At 42.2% G+C, this 15,101-nt stretch overlaps 1 protein-coding gene across 3 annotated transcripts in view; it reads left to right on the top strand.

The window, feature by feature from the left end:
- SAR1B (secretion associated Ras related GTPase 1B) overlaps positions 1-15,101 on the top strand; it is a 227,805-nt gene that overhangs the window by 41,574 nt on the left and 171,130 nt on the right. For all 3 annotated transcript variants that reach the window (XM_069763848.1, XM_069763849.1, XM_069763850.1), the window contains one exon: positions 12,270-12,345. In XM_069763848.1, the coding sequence (XP_069619949.1) occupies positions 12,288-12,345 (58 nt within the window). In that variant the 5' untranslated portion in view covers positions 12,270-12,287. The remainder of the gene's footprint in view (positions 1-12,269; positions 12,346-15,101) is intronic.

The raw sequence follows: 15,101 nt of genomic DNA, 5'->3' as shown, positions 1-15,101 counted from the left end.
AAAACTTTGAAAGTGTCCCCAAGTGCAGTTGTAACAACCATCAAGCGCCACAAAGAAACTGGCTCACATGAGGACCGCCCCAGGAAAGGAAGACCAAGAGTCACCTCTGCTTCTGAGGATAAGTTTATCCGAGTCACCAGCCTCAGAAATCGCAGGTTAACAGCAGCTCAGATTAAAGACCAGGTCAATGCCACACAGAGTTCTAGCAGCAGACACATCTCTACAACAACTGTTAAGAGGAGACTTTGTGCAGCAGACCTTCATGGTAAAATAGCTGCTAGGAAACCACTGCTAAGGACAGACAACAAGCAGAAGAGACTTGTTTGGGCTAATGAGCACAAGGACATTAGACCAGTGGAAATCTGTGCTTTGATCTGATGAGTCCAAATTTGAGATCTTTGGTTCCAACCACCATGTCTTTGTGCGACGCAGAAAAGGTGAACGGATGGACTCTACATGCCTGGTTCCCACCGTGAAGCATGGAGGAAGAGGTGTGATGGTGTGGGGGTGCTTTGCTGGTGACACTGTTGTGGATTTATTAAAAATTGAAGGCATGCTGAACCAGCATGGCTACCACAGCATCTTGCAGCGACATGCTATTCCATCCGGTTTGCGTTTAGTTGGACCATCATTTATTTTTCAACAGGACAATGACCCCAAACACACCTCCAGGCTGTGTAAGGGCTATTTGATATTTGACCAAGAAGGAGAGTGATGGGGTGCTACGCCAGATGACCTGGCCTTCACAGTCACCAGATCTGAACCCAATCGAGATGGTTTGGGGTGAGCTGGACCACAGAGTGAAGGCAAAAGGGCCAACAAGAGCTAGGCATCTCTGGGAACTCCTTCAAGATTGTTGGAAGACCATTTCCTGTAACTACCTCTTGAAGCTCATCAAAAGAATGCCAAGAGTGTGCAAAGCAGTCATCAAAGCAAAAGGTGGCTGCTTTGAAGAACCTAGAATATAAGACATATTTTTAGTTGCTTCATATTTTTTTGTTAAGTATATAATTCCACATGTGTTAATTCATATCTTTGATGCCTTCAGTGTGAATTTACAATTTTCAAAGTCATGAAAATACAGAAAAATCTTTAAATGATGTGTGTCCAAACTTTAGGTCTGTACTATATATATCTATAATATAATGCTGGGAGCGTCACTCTGTCCGAAGCCTTTATAGACTGCGCAAGCGCAAGCGCCGGCGCAGTCTGGGCCTCACAGAGTGACGCTCCCAGGAGATCGTGGTATGCGTTAACACTGAACGCACACCGCAATCTCCAACAGAGAAGCAGGGACCGCCAGGAGGGTGAGTATCGGCTATATTCACCTGGCCCCGTTCCACCGCTGCGCGCCGCCATCTTCCCGGTCCTCGGCCTGTGACCTTCAGTTCAGAGGGCGCAATGACGCGCTTAATGCGCGCCGGCACCGCCCTCTGACTGACCAGTCACAGCCAGAGGACCGGGAAGATGGCGGCGCGCAGCGGTGGAACGGGGCCAGGTGAATATAGTAAGTGCTGGGGGGCCTGAGCTGGCGGCGATACCGGCACCTGACCCCCACAGCGCGCCGGTGTCCCCGCCTGCTCAGGCCCCCCAGCACTCAGCGCACAGCGATGATAGGTGAGTATGTTTTTGTTTTTTTTATATATATTGCAGCAGCATACGGGGCATATACTATGGAGCATCTTATGGGGCCATAAACCATAATGGAGCATCTTATGGGGCCATAAACCATAATGGAGCAGTGTACGGGGGCATATAGTATGGAGCATCTTATGGGGGCAATAAACCTTTATGGAACAGCGTACGGGGCATACACTATGGAGCATCTTATGGGGGCCATAAACCTTTATGGAGCAGTGTACGGGGGCATATACTATGGAGCATCTTATGGGGCCATAAACCATAATGGAGTAGTGTACGGGGGCATATACCATGGAGCATCTTATGGGGGCCATAAACCTTTATGGAACAGCGTACGGGGCATACACTATGGAGCATCTTATGGGGGCCATAAACCTTTATGGAGCAGTGTACGGGGGCATATACTATGGAGCATCTTATGGGGGCCATAAACCTTTATGGAGCAGTGTACGGGGGCATGTACTATGGAGCATCTTATGGGGGCCATCAACCTTTATGGAGCAGTGTACGGGGCATATACTATGGAGCATTTTATGGGGGTCATAAACCTTTATGGAGCAGCGTATGGGGCATATGGATGGGAGCAGCAAATTAAAGAACAGTGGCACAGGATGGGAGCAGCACATGACAGAACGGGGGCGGAGGATGGGAGCAGTACATGACAGATCGGGGGTGCAGGATGGGAGCAGCACATGACAGAACGGGGGCGCAGGATGGGAGCAGCACATGACAGAACGGGGGCGCAGGATGGGAGCAGCACATGACAGAATGGGGGCGCAGGATGGGAGCAGCACATGACAGAATGGGGGCGCAGGTTGGGAGCAGCACATGACAGAACGGGGGCATAGGATGGGAGCAGCACATGACAGGATGGGGGCGCAGGATGGGAGCAGCACATGACAGGATGGGGGCGCAGGATGAGAGCAGCAAATGACAGAATGGAGGCGCAGGATGGGTGCAGCACATGTCAGAATGGAGGCGCAGGATGGGTGCAGCACATGTCAGAATAGGGCGCAGGATGGGAGCAGCACATGACAGAATAGGGCAGCACATGACAGAACGGGGGCGCAGGATGGGAGCAGCACATGACAGAATGGGGGCGCAGGATGGGAGCAGCACATGACAGAACGGGGGCGCAAGATGGGAGCAGCACATGACAGAACGGGGGCCCAGGATGGCAGCAGCACTTGACAGAACGGGGGCGCAGGATGGGAGCAGCACATGACAGAACGGGGGCGCAGGATGGGAGCAGCACATGACAGGATGGGGGCACAGGATGAGAGCAGCAAATGACAGAATGGAGGCGCAGGATGGGTGCAGCACATGTCAGAATGGAGGCGCAGGATGGGTGCAGCACATGTCAGAATGGAGGCGCAGTATGGGTGCAGCACATGTCAGAATGGGGGCGCAGGATGGGAGCAGCACATGTCAGAATGGGGGCGCAGGATGGGAGCAGCACATGACAGGATGGGGACGCAGGATGGGAGCAGCACATGACAGGATGGGGACGCAGGATGGGTGCAGCACATGACAGGATGGGGACGCAGGATGGAGCAGCACATGACAGGATGGGGGCGCAGGATGGAGCAGCACATACCAGGATGGAGACCATATACCAATATAAATGCTCGCCACCCGGGCGTAGAACGGGTTCAATAGCTAGTATATATATATATATATATATATATATATATATATATATATATCTGTGTATATACAGCTCAGGCAATAATTAAGAGACCACTGCAAAATGTTCAGATTGTCTGATTTTTCTCTTTATAGGTATATTTATGAGTAAAATATAAATTGTTCATTTATTCTATAAACTTCTGACAACATATCTCCGAACTTCCAAGCAATAAATTTTGTATTTTTTTTCTGAAAAGGAGAAATGGTCAAAATTTTTAAAAAACTACCAGGGCTTTCAGACCTCAAATAATGCAAAGAAAACAAGTTCATAATCATTTAGAAACAACAATACAAATGTTTTAACTCAGGAAGAGTTCAGAAGTCAATATTTTGTGGAATAATCATGATTTTTAATCACAGCTTTCATGCGTCTTGGCATGCTTTCCACTAGTCTTTCACACTGCTTCTGGCTCAAAAATTAAACAGTTCTTCTTTGTTTGATGGCTTGTGACTATCCATCATCCTCTTGATTACATTCCAGAGGTTTTCAATGGGGTTCAGGTCAGGATATTGGGCTGCCCATGACAGGGTTTTGATGTGGTGGTCTCTTAATTTTTGCCAGAGCTGTATGTAACACATTTACTGTCTATAGATATACTGTATATAGATAAGTATAAGCATTTTCTTCTGTACTTTTTCTTCGCAATGTTGTGTGTAGTAGTGAAATCTTGGAGGCTGCTGCACTCTGCACACTGAACACTTGATCTCTGCATTGTCACTGTATCCTTATTCAGATAGTCATGATGCAGGGACGTCTAAATGAGGCTTTACAGCTGCGATCGATTGAACTTAAATGTGCAGAGAGCACTGTAGCCAGTGACAAAGTCATCTTGTCTGATGTGCTTTGCAAAGGTAGCTGTAAATCCGCCTCACTGAGATGTCTGTGCATCACACCTGAATAAGGCTCTACACTGAGCGGAGCTGAGAGTGATGCAGCAGGATTACAGTGCTGAGCTTTCAACCCCGGGGAGACAGTGGCAGTGAGAAAATGTTGGCAGCCTAACATTATACTACTAATGGAAGGCTGCCAACCTTTTCTTACTAGTCAATAAAGTCATCATCATAGCCTTGCTCTAATACAATTGTGCAATCAGGACAGCGGCAGTGACTTCTTCTAGCGGTAAGAACAGGTCATAGCCTGACATTTAGTAGTACAATGTCAGGCTGCCAACATGTTCTGCCCTGGTACCCAAACCTCCTGTGACCACTGCAGCTCTGATCCCCAAACCTCCTGTCACCACTATAAGTAGCTGTGACAAAGGGGAATTGGATCTCTGAGCACAGGCCCAGGCTACAAAGAATGGTGCCCACTCTCCCCACAGCTGTGAGGGGAGCATGCCGTGGATGTCTACCATTCACAGATGACGTGGCCACAGCATAGGAGATGTAATCGACGTCTGACCGCAGTCTCTTACTACCTGTGTCTGCTGCATTTGCAGTGTTTAGGTGTCATGCGCTGATAATTACGTACCAGCAAATAGAAATTACAGGAAAAAAAATAAAAAAATTAGTTTGAGACAGTATATTTTATATTGTTTTAAAAATAAATGTATTATTAATTTAACAAAAATTGTGATACAATACTTTTAAACACTATTTACATAAACAAAAAATTATATTTCACGTCTTTTCTATCATGCCTTGACTTTTAATTCATTTAATGGAAATACTAAAATGGGTTCAACCAACACTGCAGCTTACCACATAATCCCAATATTTCACCTATGGTACCCTCACCTATCATGTCCTGAGTCTCCTATTTGAATTGAGAGAAAGTCAATCGTGTGCACTGATGCTCTATACAAAGTGAGGCAGTGGAACGCTGCCCTTGTACCATAGGCTTTGGTTGGAGCGTCAATGCGAATGTAAGTGTTGATGCCTGATTGGTCATGAATCTGAATGTGACTGGTGCATGGCGCTCTACCAACGCCATAGACACATCAAACACAAGACAAACACAAAACACCAGGAAAATATCAAACACCTCAGGAGGTTCTCTTTGTAATGGCAGACATTTCCCTCTCATATTCAAGGCCTAGTTGACCAATTTAAAGGGGGCTACACCTCTCCCTCCATTACACGCATGCTCAACCAACATTCCATTAGTAGGCAACGTATTCGGCAACTCATTCCCTTACTGTGAATAGGAGTTGTGCCAAGATGCAATCGTAATACAACATCCTAACCCTCTATACACAATCAAATATTCAGGCAGATACTAATCCAACTGAGCAAACTTGGATGATATGTTTTATTAGGAGTGTTCCCATCTATGTAATATCATATTGCTAGGATATTACATCATTTTATAATATGTGGGTTTCTGACCTCTAGAACCTCCACATCTCTGTGTACATATGGGCTGTGCTGCTGCCCCCTGTTTTCCCTTCCCAACCATGCTCCTGGTCACTGGCTGTAGAGAGGTCTCCAAAGTGGCCATATTCATTTTTAGTCCCCTTCATTCTCTCAATTGTGCGGATAGTAATGATATCTTGTAGACTGTGAGTCCTAGCGGCCAGGGTCCTCTCTCCTTCTGTACTTGTGTGTGCCTTGTATTGCTCATGTTTATTGTACTTGTCTACGTATGCCCCTTTTTTCACATGTAAAGTGCCATGGAATAAATGGCGCTATAAAAATAAATAATAATAATATGCCATCATTTTCCAAGATAGCTAATAATGGGACTAGATGAAACAACTGTCTATGAGCACTAAACTGCTTGCAGATCCTGGGAATGAATGCAAATACAAAAATAATCATTGAGTGAGCTGTCAATCAAGCAGGGAACAGCACTGAGCTCTCAACATTAAAACCTACAGCTTCCTTCAGCGCGTTGGATCGTCTGACAGCTCCAAGGATCTATCCCGCAGCTCTAGTCAGGCGCCTTTCTCAGCTATCCTAGCTTTAGCAGGAATCTCATGGAACAATTAGATCAAAAGGAGTGCAGCAGCAGCTAGGAAATATTACAAAATGGCTTCCAGATCTCTGAAGAGTGATACTGCTTCAGTTCAGTTAAAAGAAGAAAAAAAAGGTAACATGGTAAAAAAGTACGCCCAACTCTCTTATTGCAAAGCCTATGGGGAATTTTAAATCATTAATAGTCAGGGGACCGCTGCTACAATGGAGAAAATCTACCAGTTGTCCCATCAAAGGTCTCACTGATACCATTAAAACATATGACACAGCTAAAAACCTGCAAGACCGTAGTTTTACTCCCAATGATAAACTGATTAAACAAGCTCCTTATGAGAATATCTATGACCTCAGGGAGATGCATTACAATGAGCAGGTAAATCGCAGGAACAACAATCACAGGTATACAGGTATACAGGACACCTGTGTGGATGAAAAAAGCTGGACCAAGGGCGGACTCTGGATGCCCGAGATGTGCGATGGATGAAGCTGATATTCTTCATATGCTATTGTCTTGTCCAAGACCACAGGCATTTTGGATTGTGGTCCTAAATTTAGTGGAAAGACTGACGGAAGCAACTATTACTCGAGATCCATTGACGTGTATTTTAGGACATGTAGAGGAGGTGGCGTCGGATGAATGGGGTAGGCTAGCAATAGCCAGACTGCTTTATATTGCAAGGAAAACGATCACATTGCACTGGTTAGATGAAAATCCTCCTACTAGGAAGGAATTTGTAAATAGAGTTAATTTTGTAATCCTTATGGAGCGAAGCGTATACATGAAAAGAGGCAAGATGAACCACTAAGAGAATATCTGGGGGGCTGGTTGGACTTTCCCGGATTGGCTTCTGCAGAACTCGTCAAACATAGGATATTAGGGTTATAAAAGAGTGTACAACATTGTAATACATGGATAAAGATTGTAGAAGCGTGATGGGGGTTGAGGGAGGTTTTCTTGTTATGGGAGGGGGAGGGATGTGTTTGGTGTATTTACATTTATTAAAAAATTGGGAAAGTATTATCATTTGTATACTAATGCATGCTTATGTATGTAATGTTATCCTTTCTGCTTTCTTCAATAAAAAGTATTTGATTTAAAAAGAGTTTTATTCAGAGAATATTTTTTTGCCCAGCACTGGTGTAAGAGGATGACACAAACTTAAAAGAGACTTCCCTTTCCTAAAGAGTAGGAACTGGAGGAAGTTTCTCACTAAAGCGAAGAAGAATTTAAAGAGGATAATACAACTCTAAAGGATAATGTTGTAACTTCTAAGAAGAGCGACATGGAGGGAACTTTCCGTTACAGTCAATGAGAACATGGTGAGTACATTTATACCTTATGGTGAAGATTATTATTATTATTATTATTATTATTATACATTTTTATAGCGCCATTTATTCCATGGCGCTTTACATGTGAATACGGGGCAAATATAGACAAATACATTAAACATGAAGCATGAAGATATTCCTTCATGCAACTTTAACGCAGACCACCAGACTTTTTTACCCCCTGATTACTCCAGACTCACAACACAACAGATAATGAATGTACTTGTTTTGGTTAAACACTCTATGCCTCAGGAAAACAATTCCTCCACTACCGAGGTAAGGTATAAAGGAATAATTGAACATCCTCCAAGTGCTGTTCTTCCTCAAATCCCTCAGAATTCACAACCACTAGCCAGACCTACTCCAGAGATATTTAAAATGGCTATGGAAACCACAAATTATAACACAGAAAATTCCATGTATTCACAAGAGTTGAGCCAACTCTAGGGTCATGCCTCAGCTAGATCCAGTGTAGAGGGACAATGGGACGAAGTATCTTCACTATCATCCCCAGCCACATCCCTTTAAAATTCAAAGGAAGCTGTATTCTCAGAATGCACTTCCTCTGAGGACGGCATGATCAAAAACACACAGAATTTAACTTCTTACACTCTGATTCCAATGTATTTTTGGCAAATGTTGGGGAAAAAAAGTTATTTTACTCAAATTGATTTAAATAAAATTAAGGAATTTAGGCCTGCTACACGGGAGGATCCCTTACCAGACTATGAACCACCAAAAATTTGAATACTCTAGAAAGTTTCCAAGCTTCAGACAAACCAGCTACATCAGAATACATAAAATAAATATTTAATGTATTTGCTTCTTCTCTCAGAAATGTATTTAATATATCAGACACCTTCAATAAAGCCAAAACATTTGTGAGAGACATTAACAAGGGTTATCCAAAAAATAGCTTTCCCATAACCAATGAGATGGACCCAATTGATCACTCCTCTCTCTCCGGCAGACCAGTAACAGAATTATTAAGAAATCAATGATTAAGTTGAGGAATACATGCCTCAGGAATATCACCAGAAATAATGACTACTAATAGCAGAATGGACAAAAATGAAATGAGTATTCTAGAACTTCAACACAGTAATGAGCGTCTGTGAAAATCTGTAACTGGCTTTCAGGAACAATTATTAGCTTTCAAATCACAAGCAGCCAGCTCACAAGATTGGGCAAGAAAAAAAACCTAAAGATCAGAGGCATTACTTACTCTTACACACTACTCAAAAAATCTTCCTGTTTAACTTTATATCATTCTTCAAAGATTTATGCAAAGTCACCATCGTAGCCAGGTGATCTCTGCAAAGTATTACCAAGGAACTTATTCAGGCTGGAATCAGATATCAATGGACACATTCAGCAACTCTTCAGGTTCATCAAGGAAACAGAATTCTTTCTATCTCATCTCCAGAAGAAGGCCCACAGCTTCTAAGCCAACTCAATATTTAATCCTATGTAAGGAAATAAATCATCTCCTATTACTGACTGGATTACAACTCAAATTACAGTTTTTGGATTACAAATGAGCGACAAATTTGTAGTCATCAGACTCTTTGGATTATAACTCAAGGCAGCAATGGCCCTATTTCAAGCATATCTTTGGGGTCCTTAAAACCAAACTTTTCCCCTAGTCGAATTATACAGTATTTCTTCCCTGGCAAGGGTGCACAGAAATATAAGCAAAGAGAAATGTTTGTCTTGTAAAAGTAACATGTTTTTTCCTTACTTTTCAATATATGTAACTTAAATAAACTTTACTATTTTTTTTAAAAATGCTGCTTTTAATTCACTGTTCCATTGCATGCTTGCTTTTACCTGTCTTTACAGGTTCTTCCGTATCTTTTCCTCATTTACTATCCCTTTACCCCATTAAAGTTTATCCCTCCCTTCCCCTCTTATCTTCCCTTAATTTTCCCAACGTTTATTTATAAAAAAAAATTCTGTGTATTGTATTCCCTTCCCTTTAAAATCCAATACAAATAATCTAACGAAAACTCACCTCCATATCTTTGAAATGGATGACTTTGGTTCCAACTTCTCTGACCTAATTACCGGAGAAGGAGCAACTACATTTCATTTGTCACATCATAGGAATTTATGTAAGGAAATTCTCAGCTGATAATTGCCAATGATGACTGTAAGATTGTTCACACTAACGCTTCTAACTTGTAGTCTTATAACAAGGTTATGGACTAGAAGAGATCAACAGGGAGCCCGAGGAATACAGTAAGTGAAACTGTAAACCATCATGACTGACGCTGAACTTTTCCCTGATCTTCTTCACTTTTTGTCATATGCCATACTTCTTTTTTTATTCATAGTCTACTTGAATTGTTTGTGAATGGTCTGGTATTTGGATCCACTGTACAATATTTGAAGGGAACCTGTCTGCTGCCCCACCCCACCACGTTCCTAAACTGCCACCATTTCTATATTACACGTTTTCCCCACATTCTAACGTCATTTTTTCTGCTTAGCAATTGCTTAATAAATGTAAAATCAACGTTAAACTGTGCGCTGTATGTTAGTAGGTGACTAGTCAGGGTATTTTTGTGAACTCATCCTCCCTTCCATCATGTAAACATGCCCGCATAATTCATAAGAGCAACTTCACCTTTGAGTTACTACAAATCTCGCAGCCGGTTGAGATCTTTATTATCGCTTCTTCCACGGGCATTCACGGTGCACCAATGAAGTTGGGCAACATATACCTGACTTCAGTATGCATTCCCCGGGAGGCAGAAGGTTGTGCACATGTACAAGATTTATGAGGAACCAGCAGAGACATCGCTCTTACAAATCATATCATTCATGTCCACATGAGCGTGCTTACGTAATGAGTCGAAATCCACACTTCAGTGACCAGTCATCCACTAATTAACATAGCACGAGCGCAGGGGTTAGGCTATGTGCACACGTTCAGGTTTTTTCACGCTTTTTTTGCGATAAAAACGCTATAAAAATGCATAAAAAACGCATACATATGCATACTATCATTTAGAATGCATTCTGCAATTTTTGTGCACATGATGCGTTTTTTTTCCGCGAAAAAAACGCATCGTGGAAAAAAAGCAGCATGTTCATTAATTTTGCGGATTTTTCGCGTTTTTCCCACTATTTAATGCATTGGGAAAAACGCAAAAAAAAAGCACAAAAAAAAGTGTCAAAAAACGCATAAAAACCGCAAAAAAAACGCATGCGGATTTCTGGCAGAAATGTCCGGTTTTTGTCAGGAAATTTCTGCAAGAAATCCTGAACGTGTGCACATACCCTCAAAGTTGATTTTACTTTTACTCAACAGTAAAAATTAGCTTGTAAGAATCTCAATCCTTTTTACACATGGCTATTGTCTTGTAAGGAGGAAGACCAGACTGCGGGTACCTGTGCCAGACCGAGTGCGGAACTGGTGAGGCTGCATCCCATGTTGTCCAGGGGAAGGCAAAAAGGCCTGGACAGGTTCCCTGACCCGGAAGCTGAGGGCGTGGTTAAAAGTAAAATTGTGCGCAACGACGGGCAGTTTCCCGTGGTGACAAAGGTAAGGTGGGCTCCAAGGGGAGCGCACCCAGGCCACAAAGACAAGCGGACAATCCAATGCCAGGACGCTTCTGGAGCCCACCGCAGTAATAACGAGAGTCGGGAGCCCTGTTCAGCTAAGCGCCGCATGCCTAAGAACCTGGGCAGAGTTCAAAACTGTTCGCTGCTGCCCTTGCAGTCGGACCATGGTCTGCAGGAACTCGTTGGAGAAATCATCATGCCAGCTGTCAGCGCTTCAGTCTTGGTGGAAACAGGCAGCATGCAGCACAGAGAGAGACATGCAGCATGCCCGGGGGCTGACAGAGAGTGAAGTGCTGTGTGCTTCGTGACCGTGAGTACAGCGCACATGCCACAAAGAGAGAACTGGGTACTGGACAGACATTTTCAGCCCACCTTATCAGCATATACCTTGCAGCCCAAGGGAGACCCTCATCGTGCTACAGCCTTGTTTGCTCTGGCTGCATATGTTCATGGACTAGGGGCTCAGCGGAAGGTACCAGAGATCGACCGCTGCTGCCAGAAGGCAGACCACCGTTACCAGCTGAACCTTCTTGTACCAGCACCGCGCCAGCCGTTATTGGCGCTATTGACTCCCCCGCAGCATTCACAAGAACTGCTGTTATTCATTGTTCCTTATCTCTGCATATCCTTTATAATCGGACTGTTATTCTCCCCATTTAACCCTGCACCTCCCTGCGAGGAGTTAACCCCCTGTTAAATTAAATTAAAACTGTTATATTTGTTAACTCTTGCTCTGCCTTCTGTCTGTCACTACATCCCGCAACCTGCTTACAGTCTTATGATCGCCCAGCAAAAAACTAGTGTTTTATACCAATCTTACCCTTGTCAGTTTGAATCCACCCAAAATATGAAAGGATGTGTTACTTCTTTTTATAGAAACTATTGTAATATTTCAGCACAGTATGCTATTTTACAGTGAATTTAATAAGGAAAACTTTTCAGTTGTTTTGAACACATTAGCCTTTTGTGCTTTATCTGATGACACAGAGTAGAGTGTTCTTTGACCAAGCAATAAAATACTGTTGTTTTTTTCTATTCATTAATTGCTTGATGTCTAAATTCTTGTCTGTCTGGAAAGAGTAGATTGTAAGCCTCATAAGATCTTATTTTCTTTCTTGCAGGCCTAATAATCATTCACTATGTCGTTCTTATTTAATTGGATTGCCAGTGGTTTCAGCAGCGTGCTTCAGTTCTTAGGTAAGTTTATGGGATGTCTGACAATACAGTCAAATCTCTTTGAAATACCACCAAGGTGCATTTAAAAGTGATAATCTATAGGGATGGTCTTTTCAAACAAGATGTCCAGTATGGATAACTGAAACACTATCATGGAAAATCTGGTCTTTTTGAAGAAGGGGCCCTTTGGGGAGGTATCACTGTCTATTTTATCATTTTAAATACCGAATCACTGCAAATCAACAATGTCAGATAGTTGTGCCATAATATTTCATACATAGACTTCAGAAATTTTTATATTGTCACTATGTATGCTCAAAATTGAACTGTTTTTTTTTTTCTACAAATGTTGCATAAATCAATAGAACAGGAAAATAAAAGAAACTTTGTAATATATCTTATCAGAAAATTCAGCTTTTTTCCACAATAAATACACCTTCTCCTCCCCCCTGACTCTGGAACTTGTCATCTATTCTGTAACAGCTCAAATCTATCTTGCATGGTAAAGGCGGGCTGCCAACTGTAGTGTCAACTACACTCTATGGAGAGGGGAGGTTATAGAATGAGAGATGAGAACAAAAAAAAACAGGCAGAGAGAGACACAGAAAGATCATGCTGAGTTCTTTAACAAGCCTTTTACCTCACTCCTAAGCATGATTAACATCCAGACAGCTCAGGATTGCTGGATAATTCCCCCCATGCTGTTGCAGCTGCTTTTATGTGTGTGCTAAAAATTGAATAAATAGCAAAAATCCATCCCTGTGTTTTGTGCTATGTATTGACTGGGTATTGCATTAGCTAGGCTCCCACCAGCTCAGAGTGGATTGCAAATTAAGAGATAGAGCCCGCAGTGGAGTAAACTGGAGAAAATGGAGAAAATGCAGTAATATAAGGACCAGAAGTATTGTTGTTCCTCATGTAAACACACAGGATAGCTTATTCTGAAAAGTTACTTGGAAGTACGTTTACAATTTAACCCCTTCACGACACATGATGTATATGGATGTCATATGTTGTGTCCATGCCTTTGAGGCAGGCTCACACGCTGAGTCTGCATCTTTCCCTGCACATGATGGCTGATTTAATCAGCCTTCATGTGCCTTTAACAGCTGTGGGTGGAGCGTGGCTCTGGTCGCAGATGTTCACCTGTTAAATCCAGCTAGGAATATGTCATTCCTCCCCCCATTAGCTTACCCATCACATTATCGGGGGCACCAATGAATTGTCATGAGAGCCGGGGGTCTGTTGATGACCCCTGTGCCTCTCACTATGATCCTCCTGTGAATAGGAGATTGTGATTTCTGCTCTGCATAGCAGTGCTAATGGGACTATTAAATATAGTGAAAGCTAAAAAAAAAGAATTTAAAAATATGAAAACCCCACAAAAGTTCAAATCCCCCTCCTTATGCTCCATTTACAATAAAATAAAAAATACACATATTTGGTATTGCTTTGTTCAGAAATGTCTGATCTATTTAAATATAAAATAAATTAATCCGATTGGTAAACTGCACAACAACAAAAATAATATTTGGAAGCATAGTCCTAGCTTATACAAAAAATAGTCCAAGCAATTAGCTCATCCCCTTTCCTGCCAGAGAAAACTTTAATTTTCACATTTTTGTATTTTCCTCCCCATATTCCAGAACCAATAAAGTTTTCATTTTTTTCCTTGACATTCCCAGAGTATGGGCTTGCTTTTTGCTGGATGAGTGGTACATTGGAATAATACTATTCACTTTACTATATATTATACTGAAAAAATAGAAAATAATTACAAGTGGGGTGAATATTAAGAATAGGTGAATTATTCTTAACGATAATTTGGTTTTCTTTAGCCATCATGACAGCATGGCATGAGATTGCTTCCATGTCCTAAAATGAGTAGCAAGCCCAAGTAGAGAGATTAAAAGCCTCTCCCATTCCCACACAAGAGTACTTGGTAATACTTGTCAAATAAAGAAAAGGAAGATTTACTGTAATGTTCTTGAAGGGGCTGTCCTGTCTTCTAATAAAAGTCTGCAGTCGCACTATGATGTCTGAATCCTTACAGTGTGCTCATCACACGCAGTCAGGATTCTCCAGTATTGCTGGCAAGAGCAGTGGCAATTATGTGATGTGCATACATTCATGTGCCAACTTGACATGTTCAGCCTTACTCAGTACAAGTGAATGGAACACATCTAGCCGGAATATGGCTGGAAATATGCAAATTTCATACATGCAGTTACAATTTTTTCTGGTAATACCAGAGAATGCTGGCAGCATGTGGTGTATACGCTGAGAGGACTCTGAAGTCTGCAGTCACATAGAGTCATTTTCAATGGCAGTACATTGAGAGAGAATAAAACTGTGCTGACATAGTGGCTAAAGAAAGCAAAATTATACAAGTATTATTTATCTTTTGCACCACACCACCATGACAGCACTTACCGTACATGAGAAAATCAAATCGGTGCTTAACCCCTTCATGACCTTGGGATTTTTCGTTTTTCCGTGTTCGTTTTTCACTCCCCTCCTTCCCAGAGCTATAAATTTTTTTATTTTTCCGTCAATATGGCCATGTGAGGGCTTATTTTTTGCGGGACGAGTTGTACTTTTGAACAACATCATTGGTTTTAGCATGTCGTGTACTAGAAAACGGTAAAAAAATTCCAAGTGCGGTGAAATTGCAAAAAAAGTGCAATCCCACACTTGTTTTTTGTTTGGCTTTTTTGCTAGGTTCACTAAATGCTAAAACGGACCTGACATTATGATTCTCCAGGTCAGTACGAGTT

The sequence above is a fragment of the Ranitomeya imitator genome, chromosome 4 (genome assembly GCF_032444005.1).
Source record: "Ranitomeya imitator isolate aRanImi1 chromosome 4, aRanImi1.pri, whole genome shotgun sequence".
Classification (NCBI taxonomy): Eukaryota; Metazoa; Chordata; class Amphibia; order Anura; family Dendrobatidae; genus Ranitomeya; species Ranitomeya imitator.
Note: the sequence above shows the minus strand (reverse complement) of the source record. Positions and strands in the feature narration are given on the sequence as shown.